A 15453-nucleotide genomic window follows, 5' to 3' on the forward strand; every position below is an offset into this window, starting at 1 on the left:
TATGTTCTACCTCTGGATTTAGCAGCAAGTGTCTGGCGCAGTCCTAAGCACCGACACTTGGATGCTTATATAGAAAATCCATATATACAGAGCACTTTAGACATATAAAGGGTCAGCTTTAACCCTTTTGTTAGCAAAATGGTAATGTTACATTTATCTTAGTAATTCAGATTCATTGGAAACATAGAATACAGGTATGGGATCTGTTATCCAGAAACCCATTGTCCAGAAAGCTCCAAATCACGGAAAGGCTGTCTCCCATAGACTTCATTTTATTCAAATAATACAAATTTTAAAAATTATTTCCTTTTTCTCTGTAATAATAAAACAGTACCTTGTACTTGATCTAAACTAAGATATAATTAATCCTTATTGGAAGCAGAACCATCTTATTGGGGTTATTTAATGTTTACCTGATTTTCTAGTAGACTTAATATACCAAATTACAGAAAGATCCATTATCCGAAAAGCCCCAGGACCTGAGCATTCTGCTATCTTACAGAAAGATCCATTATCCGAAAAAGCCCCAGGACCTGAGCATTCTGGATAGCAGATCCCATACCTATATATATTTATATATACATGATATAAATTCATATTGTAATGTAGGTGGATCCAACCTGGTGTCATGTGGAGGATCGGGGTACATCAGACTCTGGAATATATTTAGAAACCACTTAATGGCAGAATTTGTAGCTCATGAAGGAGCCGGCTCCATCATTATGACTGTCGATAAAACAAATCAGTACATCATTACCGGAGATCTAGATGGATGGCTGAAAGTATGGGATATACAGGTAATAAAACACTCCCTTCTGCACGAAAGACAAGAACAGCAATATAGATTTAGACTAAATGATTTGCAAACTACACTGTAAATCACACACTGCACACAATTTAATATTTGTATATAAACAACATGATGTATAAATTGACAAAACAAACAAGTCTGATTTTCATGCAGAGTATTTGGGCACTTTAAGACAGGTGCAGAGAGAAATGGTACAAAAAAAGGGCAGCCATTGGGGGTTAAGAAAGGACAACATTGTGGGGGGTCAAGTCTTTAATGGGCCATGGCATGGGATTCCTAGATTTTATAATTTTATGGAAATAGTGTTTCCGGAGGTTTGGAAACTTCTTTGGACCCTGACTTTTTTTTTAACAATGAATAGAATTCCCATTACAGGGCACAGGCCAGTGTCGGACTGGGGCACCAGGGGCCTACCCAAAAACCTTAGACCAGGGGCCCACCATAAAGCCCTAGACCAGGGGCCACTCTCAGTACTATTATTCTTCATCTCCTCAATCAACCTCTATTCTCCAAGTGGGTTTTCTTTACATACTGTAATCAATTATTCCATCTATTTAGTCTCTTTGTTCTAATAGAAATAGGGAATGGCCATGAAATAGGCCTAAAGTTTAGCAGCATGAGGGCCCACTGACACCTGGGCCCACCGGGAGTTTTCCTGGTATCCTGGTGGGCCAGTCCGACACTGGCACAGGCCATTACAAATCATACATCAATTACTAACAGAGAAAGACCACTTAGGGCTGCATCACAGACAGATTCTAAATCATAAAGTTCTAAGTAAAATAAGTAAACTGTAGGTAGGTGTTTCACACTCTATCACCAGTCGACGATTCCCTCTGGCAAATGGACAATACTCTGCAAATTCACTAAAATGCGGATTTCACTGAACGTTACCTCTTTCACTACACTTGCCTTCGCCAGCTCAGACCAGGTGAAGTGCACTGGAGTGCATAGCTCTTCCTCAATCTTCTGTTACTTACAGCATATTCTTTAGTGGAAAAACCATTAAAGTCCAAAAAACGCTTTTCCTTTTTTCAGAGTGATAGCCTGCAAAAGTCCTTAAAATCTTTTTTGGGTAACAGGTTTCCCCCATACATTATCTAAAATATAGAACATTAATTATACAGTGGGCTCATGTGTAGGGCATTATAACAACTCTAATGACGTTATTAAGGTTCCCTGGACATGTGTAATTAACAGTGGAAATGTTATGTATTTGCTGCAACATATAACATAAAGACGTCTATTCTACTTTAAATGTCCCGCCGTATGCAAATTAACCTGAGCACAAGACGTCTAGCGAATTTGCACTAGGCAGAAATGAATGCTAGCGCATCCTAACTTTGAGTTGCTCACATTGGTGACATAACGCTAGTGAAAAGTCGACAGCATTCGGCGCCCACGACAAAACTCTGCACTTAGTGAATTAGCGTTGTCTGAGCAAATTTTTTACAAGCGAAGTGTGGCGATGGGTGCGAAGCGGTCGCTGGTGACTTTAGCCGGTTAGTGAATCTGCCCCCTGGGGCGAGGGACCAGGGGGGTATGGAGGTCCCGGTGGTCCCTGAACCCCCAGTCCAACGCTGATATGCATTTCCCTTTCTTTCTGCTGAGCACAAAATGCAGTACAGAAAGTCAGGCAACAGATGTAAATCGAGGAGTGAAACTTTGACATAGCTTATTTGTAGCCCACTGATTTAGAAGCAAAGAGCCATAATACACCATACTGCAGAGTTCATTAATGTTATTGGCTGCGCTGGTTTCTATACAGTCATGCAATGCACATGCAGACGGATTACAAATCAGTTCTGCAGCATGTAGAGGGAGGGCTGGTCATCTTATTTTACTGCTGTTTTAAATGGATACGGTAGAACTCTAAGGATATGGGCACATGAGAAAAAACAGATTGCTGACTGGTATGCATTGAAAAGGCATGAAAATTTATACTTTCTGTGTCAAAATCCACCCTGTCGGGTCACTGCCGCATCTGAGTGCACATATAAGTGTGAACAGCAGCACATCAGCCCAATGCAATGTATGCGAATTAATGTATGCAATGTAATGTATGTAATCTATGCCACTGGCCTTAACATTAAAAAACTGAGAATGTCTCTTTGACAAACAATAATATCTTATAACTGAAAAATGCATTTACTTTTTTAGGATTATTGTGTTGATTACAGTGAAAAAAAGATAACAGAGCCACCTCAGCTAGTGACGTCTTTCCAGCCCCACAGTGACTGTGTCACACATTTGGAGACCTGCACATACAGCACATCCTTACTGATCCTTTCTGCATCTGCAGACTGCACTATACATGTCAGCGATGTTTTTGGAACTCCAGTAGGAATATTTGGCCAGGTAATACAAGATTGCATATTTAACATATGTTATTACAGAGCAGCCTATAGAGCTGATGCCTGCATTGCTGCTAAGAGTTGCAGGAGCTGAGGAGCTGTGTGCTGAATATTACTTGTTTAGAAATAACTTTTGTACAGTTATAGCCAGGAGCACTGCTGCCATGAGGCTAGTTGAGAAACTCATCTCATGCGGCAGCCGCCCACAAGTTGCCAGGGGCAGCAAAAAGCTCAAAATTCTGACTTTTAAGTCAGAGTTTCAGCTCTTGTAGTGCAGAGATTGCAATTACACTCTTTGCATTAGCGATGCAGCCCCTCTTGACGGCATGCAAAAGGCCGCCTCATGGTGGCCAAGATCACGGAAACATCCCTGGGTATAGCAGGTGTAAGTCTAAGTTGCCACAGCAGCAGACAACAAAAGTGAAAACGGCTTATCCAATAATCAGTACATCTGAAGTGCAGGTGTGGTTTTAGAGCTGAACACAGGAGCACCAGCTCGATATGAGGTATGTAAAGCATTACCAGTCTGTACAGAGCTGGCCTGAGACAGTGCATTCCACAACCTCACTGTCCTGACTGTGAAGAACCCCCTACGTTGCTTCAAATGAAAGTTCTTTTCTTCTAGTCTGAAGGGGTGGCCTCTGGTACCGTGATCCACTTTATGGGTAAAAAGGTCCCCTGCCATTTGTCTATAATGTCCTCTAATGTACTTGTAAAGTTTAATCATGTTCCCTCGCAAGCACCTTTTTTCCAGAGAAAACAACCCCAACCTTGACAGTCTACCCTCATAATTTAAGTCTTCCCTCCCTCTAACCAGTTTAGTTGCACATCTCTGCACTCTCTCCAGCTCATTTATATCCCTCTTAAGGACTGGAGTACAAAACTGCACTGCATACTCCAGATGAGGCCTTACCAGGGACCTATAAAGAGGCAAAATTATGTTTTCATCCTTTGAAAACATAATTATGCCTTTTTTTATGCAAGACAGAACTTTATTTGCTTTCACAGTACAAAGCATGACATATGCCATTGATATGTTTAGCTTTACAAAAAAAGAAATCTTCATTTACAGAAAATTCTAAATTGTTAGAATTGCAGCTCTTATAAATAAGCTAGTACGAAAACCCACACATACAATTTACAGTGGTATATATATATATATATATATATAGATTTGCTCATAAGGATCCGCACACCAAAATTCTTTCATCAAAACTCAGTGCTTTATTCGGTACATTGATCCGACGTTTCGGCCCACATTAGGGCCTTTTTCAAGGAATTTTTGGACCCTGCACCCACAGGAATTATACTAAGTCCGGTCTACAGAGTGCGGTCGTTTTACACAGACTATATATATATATATATATATATATATATATATATATATATATATATATATATATATATATATATATATATATATATATATATATGTCCTATGTACTGTAGAAAGAATTAGATACTTCTAGTAGCCTAGTAGCCTTTCTCAAACTAAACAAAACAACTTGTGTCTAATTACCATGTGAGGGCGGGAAGGTGCTAGTTATGACATCACCAATGTGAGACAACGTAAGCAAGAAACTTTTGCATATAACATTTACATAATAAAAACTCAACCCACTGCAAAAAACATTTAGGGGTTAACTGAAGATTGTCCACGGAATACTATGTTAATAATTGTATTTGGTGTTATACCTGAACAAAGTATAAGGCTACAATGTGAGCCCTACACCAGAAAGACTGAACGCATGCTAAAGAATACAGCCAGGGAGATATATAATATAGAAGAACCACAAGCTCCACCTGTACTAGCCGTCAGTGTGATCAGCACTTAAATTCATTTCTTATATGTGGATGTTTAGGAAGAACACTGGAGCATAGAGAAGTGCTTATATGAAAAGGAGAATGACCATGAGTCTGAACATTCAGAAGGAGATACAAGTCACACTAACCACATGGAATCAGAAATGTCAACAACATATTGTGATGAGACAACAGAACACGGTGACTCTCTGTTAAGCTGCCTGTTTACCGAAGATAAAGAGGACTTGCACTTCAAGTAGGTTACACACCACAGTTTTCTATTTTGTAAATAATTGTTTGCATTGACATGCTACGCACGTAACACACTACCTTTTCATAACTGGTCTCTTCCATCTGCCAAATGTGAATATGAAATATACAAGGCTGGATTAACAAAGTGTTATCTGATGCAACAGTCTGCAGCCCCCGTTCTTTTATTTATTGTGCAGGGAAACACTCACAACATCTGGTAGATCAAAGCTCAGGGAACTTGCCTTTCACTTCACATGAACATCTCCACATGCTGTGATGGTAGAACTATTAGAGCAACTCAGGAACACTCTGTGGAAGGCACAATTACACCATTTACTTTATAAAGAGGTTTGCACTCAATAGAAATCATTTTACCATAGCTTCTGTTACTGACATACTCGGTGTTGTGAGTTTATAAGAACTGGGAACATTACAGGATAAGGTTGTTGTTCTGGATGTAACAGATTCTTATGCAAAAGGAAGCTGCATGTCAATGTTTTTATACTATTAGTCAAGTTAATAAAAAGACAATGACAAAACATACTGATAATTTCTCTGGGATTGTTTATCTTTCCAACACAAATCACTTGAATATTTGCATATATTATTTATTCATGAAATGTCAGTATATACTGCAGCACGCTCATGCTATCATGTTATACAAACACACACTGACAGATTTGGTGCTCAACTGTCTTTAACCTGAAAGCTTTACTTTCCCATAGACCGACCAATTGTGAAATTTCTACATTGATTAGAAGGTGTGGACAGTATGTGACATGTCTTGAAATAATTTACCCAAATGCTCAAACAAACGCTGGGTGAATTGCATGCACTCTTTTATGAAGGGTTTGCCCTTTTCTCAGAAGCATGTAGTCTATTGGTTGAAAAATTGGAAAGGAAATGTAACATAATAATATAAAAAAAACGGTAATGATGTGTCAAATCCCTTTATACAACCGGCCACACTCCCTACATTAACTTGTTAGGTGGTGCTGCTCCCTGGACGCTCAAGTCCTATCTATGTCAATATTGAAAATAGGAACTGCACACACCAAATATCTTTGGGGGTGCCTAACCATTTTATTAAGTCACAACCAACTCCACATTACAGGGGGTCTCCACCTCCCTTTGTCAGGATTGGGAAAGAAGCTGTGAGGGCATGGGGACAGGTAAGAGTGAAGCACACTGAGGTTCTGGAAAGAGCTATCAGCCTGTTTTCAGCAAAGTATTGGAATCTCCAAGGTGTTACCATACACCAACACTAAAATTCTATTAGTGATAGGAGGATATAACTTCATTTACATTATGACATTTATATCTATTATAAAGAAATGCTAAATTGTTGTTTTTTATATTAAAGCTCCTAGAATGTTATTCATTCAAATCTCACCTTGTTTCACAATCCTTTGTCTTATCACTTAGCAGGCTTTGCATGTCTGTGTGCTTTTAAAGTATGTGCCTGGTTAAAGTACAGTAAGAATTAAAAATAAAGTTACTAACACAAAGATTTGAAAAAGGCAAATTTAGTTTCTTAGATACCTTAAATGAAGTGGCCAGTTTTCATGGGAAGAGCAGTGTGCAGAAACCTTCCAAGTTGTCTTATCTCTTTTTTCTTTCTCGCAATGAAAGCAAGTTAATTGAAAAGTAAAGCAACGAATTTCCACTGTTGAGTTGCCCAATTATATGCTTAGTTATACGTGAAAAAAACAATTTTCATCAAGCCTAAAAATCCATTTGTTGCCACTCTTATTCAATTTTAGGATTAGCCCCTGGGAGAACACAATTCTAGGGAAAAAATACAAAGAGATCAGAACAAAAGAAAAGTTGCACTCACATTTTCGAGAGGACTCCGTTCAAAATTCAGTTGGTAAGCTCTGTTACATTTTTCTTGCTTATGTTTCATAGGAAATTCATGACACCTTGTTAGTTTAACAATTGGGCTCTCATGCATAAAATATTACCAGTCACGTTGGTGCTTAAACTGTTTTTTTGATTTGCTTCTCTGGAAAACTTTTCATTAAACCTATAACCGAACTCTGAAAACATGTCGTAAAATAGTGCCTACAGATTGGAACTATGAAAGTCCTGTGATTGGTAAGCAAAAATATGCAACGATAATATACTTTATGAATATTAATATATGTCAGACAGTTATAAAAAATACTATTATGCCCGAAGAGGAAAAAAGCAATCAAAGTTAACAAAGTTAACCTAAAACCTTCATTTCACCCTCATTTCTAAGAATGTTCGGTTTCTCTTTTGGCAACGTGAACTTTTAATAGTGCCTCAACGTGTACAGCATTGGAATGGCCAGATAGATACAGGCATGGGACCTATTGTCCATAATGCTCGAGATCTGTGCTTTTCTGGATAAGGGATCTTTTCATAATTTGGATCACCTTACCTTAAATCTACTAAAAAATAATTTAGACAATAATTAAACCCAAGAGATTTGTTTTGACTTCAATAAGGGATTAATTATATTTTAGTTAGGATTAAGTACAAGGTACTGTTTTATAATAACAGAAAAAAAAGAAATAATTTTTAAAAATGTGAATGTGTTTTTTTTAAATGGAGTTTATTGGAGAGTTTATGGGCCTTCATGACATTTGGAGCTTTCTTGATAAAGGGTTTCCAGATAACAGATCCTATACCTGTAGTACTAAACAATATTCATTTTGCCTCCGTCCCTGGAGGGGAGGTTTTTGTGTAGTGTCATGTATGGCATGAGAAAGCACCAGTTCTCCGCTATTTATTTAGTAGGCACAATACCTACCTGTCACAGAACACATGAAGCAGAATTCAGCACAAAAATGCAGACGTGTGTACCTTCGATTACATAATTAATTTGGCTGAGAAAACTCCATGTGACTGCAACAGACTCAATGCAACAGAAGCTCATCTTCTCCTCTTCCTTCTTTTCTGTTTGAGGCCCGGTCAGTTGCATGTGCAGTAGAGTGAATAAGCTGTCTTTTTGTTTATAAAGTGCTGCTGTGACTCTACTGTGCATGCACCTGCCCAGACCGAAGAGAGCCCCCCAAAGATTTTAACTTTCATTCTTCTATAAGACAAGGGGTCAGAAAGGATCAGACATGAGCTTTTCTTTGGTTTACAGTGCTTTGTTGTATTTCTATAATGTGTTGAGAGGAAACCTTCACATCTAAAGAAAACCCAGTTAATCATTCTCCTTTTAAAGACAGGGGCGATTCTGGCCCCTCCGCCGCCTGAGGCAGCTAAGTGTTGCTGCCGCCCCCCCTTCCCCAGTGCACTCAACTTTTTGGTCCACGGGGTTCCACGAGGGTGGTGGAGATGGCCAGGACACTAGCGCAGAGAGCATAATTGCACTTTCTGCGCTAGAAAAGCTGAATTTCTGGTTTGAAAACAGGAAATTTGGCTCTTAAAGTATCAGGAGCATTTTTGCCGCCCCAGGTACCTAGTGGGGCTTTGCCGCCTGAGGTGAGTTACTCATTGGCGGAGCTTTTACAGATTTTACAGAAAGTAAATCTATAATTACAGTATATAGTTAAGTTGGGTTGACGACCACAAATACATACACACATATTCATACCAACCTATCTTTCCTAATGGTGAAAAAAGAAAAAAGTTTATTCAACGTTTTGGCCCCTGTTTGCAGCCTTCTTCAGGAATCTAGAAAAATATATATATTTTGATCAGGGCAGCACTCCGCTTCCGTATCATCCCCAGGTGCACAGTAAAAAAATCCAAATATACTAGAAGACCAGCAACACCGTTTCAGTATATATACTGAACTAAACAAATTAACCCAGCACTATCATTATACAACTTTAAGGAACAATTGGATTAAAGAGAACTTATCTGAATTTGGCAAAAAGAGACACTTTTGGTTACATGGTTTGTACAAAGTATGCATAAGCTGATGCGCCCCGCCAAGGCAGTGTCCATGCATCAGTCCTACCTAAGTGAAAAAGGGTATTTTCTTTGGGAGGAGAAAGACCATACCTGCTTCTCTCTTTATTTGGCATGACCTCTTCCAAAGAAACATTCAGCATTATGGGCTTTTAAGTAATCTGTAGGACTGTGTTTAGAGGGGCGGGGGTTGGGAGAGCAAGCATTAAAGGGAAAGCCACTTTTCCTATCTTTCCTAATGGTAAAAAAAAAAAAAGTTTATTCAACGTTTTGGCCCCTGTTTGCAGCCTTCTTCAGGAATCTAGAAAAATATATATATTTTGATCAGGGCAGCACTCCGCTTCCGTATCATCCCCAGGTGCACAGTAAAAAAATCCAAATATACTAGAAGACCAGCAACACCGTTTCGGTCCCTTCAGGGATATATATATATATATATGTATATATATATATATATATATATATATATATATATATATATATATATATATATATATATATATATATATATAGTCAAACACAAGAGTCCTCTGCACTCAACCCATTATCAATATATTTAAGACAGCGACATTTTGTGCATACTGCTACTGAAAAATGCCTTACCCTTTAAACAAAACAGGGATTGTTTGTCCATATATTGCAATATATTTAAGCTGGCCAACTACGTCAAAATCATCCCATATCTGGCCAGTCCTACGCTTAATTTTCATCTGATTCATTAAGAATTCTATTGCTTCATTATACATTTTACAAAGGGACTAGGTTTTACCTGCAACTTACTAGCTGCTTTCAAAGTAAACCTCCATACTTGGCTGCCCTTTTATTAGTAAAATGTATAATGAAGCAATAGAATTCTTAATGAATCAGATGAAAATTAAGCGTAGGACTGGCCAGATATGGGATCACTTTGACGTAGTTGGCCAGCTTAAATATATTGCAATATATGGACAAACAATCCCTGTTTTGTTTAAAGGGTAAGGCATTTTTTAGTAGCAGTATGCACAAAATGTCGCTGTCTTAAATACAGTATATTGATAATGGGTTGAGTGCAGAGGACTCTTGTGTTTGACTATATGTATTTTGTGGTCACAGCCTCATTGCACCCCCGCCTAATGGTTTTAAAAAATAGTGGTGAGCACAACTTTCCTTTGTTTGTTATAGTTTATACAGGAGCAGTGACCAGCTCCATGTTGTAGCTCCCACCCTTCCCAGCTATAGTCAGGTGATCCCACTGGTGTCTAATAAAAGGGCAGCCAAGTATGGAGGTTTACTTTGAAAGCAGCTAGTAAGTTGCAGGTAAAACCTAGTCCCTTTGTAAAATGTATAATGAAGCAATAGAATTCTTAATGAATCAGATGAAAATTAAGTGTAGGACTGGCCAGATATGGGATGACTTTGACGTAGTTGGCAAGCTTAAATATATTGCAATATATGGACAAACAATCCCTGTTTTGTTTAAAGGGTAAGGCATTTTTTAGTAGCAGTATGCACAAAATGTCGCTGTCTTAAATATATTGATAATGGGTTGAGTGCAGAGGACTCTTGTGTTTGACTATATGTATTTTGTGGTCACAGCCTCATTGCACCCCCGCCTAATGGTTTTAAAAAATAGTGGTGAGCACAACTTTCATTTGTTTCATATATATATATATATATATATATATATATATATATATATATATATATATATATATATATATATATATATATATATATATATATATATATATATATATATATATATATATTGGTATAATATATATATGGTACACGCACTAATATGTAATACACACACTAATATCTATTCTAATTGTAGATTTTAGTATCACAATAGCCTTTGATAGTATACTTGTTCAAGAAATTATCCAAGCCACTCTTACCGATGTAAGCTTATAGTAAAATGAGTGGCACCATTGCTTCAACCTATAGCTGTACTCCAATATGTGCCCTAGATGAGATCTTAATTCTCAGGGAGTAAGCCCTCACAACGGTGTGGAGATAGGGTATTACACACTGTGTTTAGTGATATTAATAAAGAATGTGCACCAGTGGTTCCTTGATTTATTAACAGAAATCCACATGGGGGAATAGAACAGTGATACAAAAGACAACCATTTTGTAATAGGCATAAGAGCCAAAAGCTGCTAAATAAAAGTAGTCCTAATCTGGCTTTCTCTCCTAGAGAGACTATTACAGGACCTAGCTATTAGTGGTGGCTAATGATGGCTGCACATGGGACTCTTTGGAGTGTCTATGGGAGATAGAGCATACCTTGTGCCAAACCCAGGATCGCTATGAGTCATGCTATACACACAGGAAGTGGGGCATTATTACCTTAACTAAGGGTCCCCTCAGTGACCAATCCTTAGGGGATTTCATTATAAATGGGGGTCCCCAACATCTGACATCACAACCTCTCTGCCCTTACAATGAAGAACCACTTCCACTGCTTCAAATGATAGTTCTGTTATCAAAATTTTTGCGCACATAATAATTGACGCGAATCAAAATAATTTGGACGCCTATTGACTTTAATGCATTTGGACAAAATAGTCACACATATAAAAATTGTCGCTCACGTCAAAATTAACGCGCGTCAAAATGATTTTGACTCACATTGACTTCAATGCGCTTTGCTAATTTTTAGCCGTTTTGGGAATTTTGCGGTAGATTTAGATTGGCACAGATTTGCCCATCACTACTGGGGGTGCATAACTTTTGGAACCCCCCAGTTATTTCACATTTCCTTCTTCTTTAAGGCTTTTTGCAAAAAGGAGTTACAATGGGAGAACGATCTTAGTCAAAATGTTTTTCTGTGCCGGCACGCTTTCCCATTCTGTCTGTGGCAGGTACTTTTGCAGCCAAAATGCCTTGATCATGTAGCACATATTCAATGTAAAGAGAAAATCCATTTTGCCTATTTTACAGGTACCTTCATGTTACTTAATATTGAGCCTTTGTTGGATGTTGCTGATGTGACAAAGCCTGACTTTATTATTAACCCTGAAAAATATTTTGAGGACAAAACAGATGAAAAATCTCCAAAGGATTTGATGATTGCTCCCCTCTCAGACAGTAAGTACTTCTAATGGAAGAACATATGTTATTTCAGTTAATAAATAACGTTTTCGGAGAACAGATGCGATCAGTGCATATATAAAGGTGAAGGTGATGTATGAACTAAAGGTGCTAAACAGGACTGGAAAATAGACTGCCCTTTTATCAAATGTAGTACAATTATTCCTCTGCTGCTCACCAACCTATTACAAAGTAATATGTTATTTTTTTAAATGTGACAAAGCTTTCAAAACATGAGCATCAGACATGATCAGGCACTAATAGAACAACTAATATGCTTAGAACGCTGGTGATCAAGAAAAGCCAAATGTATGAAATAGGTTCATTTTGGATTAACAAAAAGCACTGTTTGGGCCACTGTTATGTACATATTGGCATCCAAGTTATCCCAGGGTATCTGTGATTTGTATCTAGCAGCTGACTTCTGGGTAATTCTCAGTCTCATTTTTGAACAGTCATTTCAATTTTGCCTCAACAGGATGCATGCAAGCTAGATGTTATAGAATATATTCACCATTTAAATAATGTAATTGTTTAACAATGTCTTGCATGCTTCTGCAATTCTTCAAGTCTGTTGACCACATAACACACAAAATACTGTAGGGTTTGGGTCTTGCCTGGAGGAGAGAAAACGAGATATTCAATGTAGCTGAGACAGGCCGTACAGAGTACTCTGCAAATACATTACAAATTGAATTACATTTTAAATGAATGTATATTGTAAAGTGCAACTAGTACCATTAATAGACATCATACTATTATCAATATTACCTAATATTATACCCACTATTATTACACTCCTAATGGCAGTATACATTCAGCAGCTGAACTTTAGATTTTAGGATATCAATGTGTTTGCTCAGCTTTCTTTTGCACCTTCATCAAAGATACTGTACGACTGTAATACATGACAATGGGGAAGCAATCTACAATGTAGGTAAAACAAGTCTGTGCTTCCTCTATGAATGCAGCATTATTTTTGTTGAGTAGTTCATTTACTGCCTGCCTCAAGCTGCCTTGACATTGTGCTAGCGCTTGGCCCTGTACCTTGAGCTGGATTATTAACCTGGTGTGACATGCAGAGTACAATTATACACTGGAAATAAGAAGCGACTTAATGTTCTTGCACTTGCACCTGGGTCATTTGTAAAGAAACCCCACAAGCATTGCTCTTTCTTTGGTGATTTTCTAAGGGGGTAAATTGGTCACCAGTAATCTCATTTCAATAGTTGGGAGAAACACGGTGGTCCAGAATAAATTGTAAATGACTCACCAAATAGTGAATGTGGTTTGGGTGCATCAGCCCCAGGCCCCCAACTTCAGGTAGCAGTACGGCAAAGGATGTGAAGACAAAGCAGGGCCGACTGGCACTCAAATGGATCCACGTGATTAAGGTGCCCTAAGTGGGTGCAAAACATGTGTGGGCGGGTGGAGATGCAAATATACATTTTTTAACTTTGTATAAATAAAATTATTTTTTAACTAATTTTCTCTGGTCCTGTGGATCCGTTTGTCGGCCCTGCTTTGTCGTTCACATCCTTCACCAGTAATTTCAACCAACAACTGTCAGGCCGTTACAGGTGGCACAAGTGACAATAAAACAACATAAACCGAGATGAAAATGATGCAAGCTGTTATTGAGAGGAGCTAGTAATGTCACACTATTTCCTAATATAATTTGGTCTTTCAGTTTTCCATGATACTTGTAAACCCATTTTACATCTCATTGGAAAGGTGTAAGGAAACAATTCCATTAAATACAGAGCAGCAGCAGCAGAAAAACATTGTAGCAGGAGTCTGCGTACCCTTCCATCAGCGCCATCATTTTAAATGACTCTTTTCACAGAATTGGAAATAACTGACAAGCAATATCTTTAGCTCAAATAAACAGTGGTTAAGCATTCAGCATATTGTCACATCCCATCCACGCCGCAGAAAGTTTCGACTCACACATTCTGCTCACGCCTTCTTTAAGAGGAAAATGTTTAAGTTTAAAGAAAAAAATGCATGTGTTCAGTTTTTTGAGATAGGAGAGTTTCATAGATGCCTGCACTGCATTATGAAGTAGCAAGAAGCTGCCGGAGAGTGAATTATCCTAGATAGCTTCTATTATTATGTAAAGGCACACAGTGAAACTATCAGAAGTAGCAGGCTATCCAACATGAAGAGAATATTTGGTGGTATGCCCCTGTAGCTGAAAAGAAAGGAAAGAAAAATGATGCATTGCTTGGTCTACAAAAAAGGATAATAGCCTACATTAGAAGTGATTATTTGAGGCAGAAATCAAAAAACGTGCGCGGCAGAGCTGAAGAGAAATGGCCATATGTTTCTTGCATGTGTGTATTAACAATTATTCATTTTGTATAGCTCCTGTCCTCCATCATATAAAAATGTCACCTTGTCTCAGATAAGGGAGAGAGAATCATAAAGTATAAAAGGGACAGTTTAGCAGTTATAGCTTTTAATAAAGCCTTTGAGTGCATGCCAGTCACATGAATAATGTAAATATGATTCTATCGCCAATGTAGCACTGAAATCTGTATTTGATGAGGGAAGTCTCTTCCCGAGAGAGATTCTGGAACGTGAGCTACAAGCAAAACAACTGAATGCGAAGCTGCGCCACGAAGACAAGATGAAAAGAGACAGAAAAACGCAGAAGAAAAGCAAATGAATACTGTGCTGTGAATCACTGAAATCTTACAGAAAGGATTAATGTTTTCTTACAATGCTTGCATATTTTTGGCAAATACAGTCCAGTTATCTGTACAAACAAAATTATTATTCACTAAGAATATATATAAATAAATCAAACAACAAAGGAATTATTTGGGACTTCTATAAGAACAAAACAGAGGAACCTGAAATAAAAGTTAGGCATTTACTTGGACAAAAGTTTGAACTTGATGGATAGCACTTGAAAAACATGCAACATTTTCAGTAGATTTTTAGGCAAGTTTTACACTTCATTTGCTTTCAGTGCCAGAGGTTTTTTGAATATTCGATTCTTCTTATTGTAGGGGCATTTCCCTCAGTGAACTTCTTGTTAGAACTATAAATAATTTTTAAGGACAATCTAAGCATTCATAATCTGCCTGAATTTTTGTGAAATTCCACTTCTGTAACAAGACATTTGACTCTAAAATGCTTAAAAAAGATACTTAACAGAAATACTGAGAAGTGTGTTTTATTATTATTTTATTATTAACATGTATTTTTAGAGTGCCAACATATTTGTCAGCGCTGTAAGATAAATGTGTTTATGAC

General features: G+C 37.8%; 1 protein-coding gene across 1 annotated transcript in view; it reads left to right on the forward strand.

Annotated features, from left to right (window-relative positions):
- Nucleotides 1-15357, forward strand: part of wdr49.S (WD repeat domain 49 S homeolog) — a 55695-nt gene extending 40338 nt beyond the window's left edge. The window contains exons 15-20 of the mRNA XM_018265712.2: nucleotides 610-797; nucleotides 2972-3169; nucleotides 5028-5224; nucleotides 6984-7090; nucleotides 12040-12186; nucleotides 14718-15357. Of these exons, the coding sequence (XP_018121201.1) occupies nucleotides 610-797; nucleotides 2972-3169; nucleotides 5028-5224; nucleotides 6984-7090; nucleotides 12040-12186; nucleotides 14718-14860 (980 nt within the window). The 3' untranslated portion in view covers nucleotides 14861-15357. The remainder of the gene's footprint in view (nucleotides 1-609; nucleotides 798-2971; nucleotides 3170-5027; nucleotides 5225-6983; nucleotides 7091-12039; nucleotides 12187-14717) is intronic.
- The last annotated feature ends 96 nt before the right edge of the window (nucleotides 15358-15453 follow it).

Source organism: Xenopus laevis, chromosome 5S, assembly GCF_017654675.1.
Source record: "Xenopus laevis strain J_2021 chromosome 5S, Xenopus_laevis_v10.1, whole genome shotgun sequence".
In the NCBI taxonomy this organism is placed as follows: Eukaryota; Metazoa; Chordata; class Amphibia; order Anura; family Pipidae; genus Xenopus; species Xenopus laevis.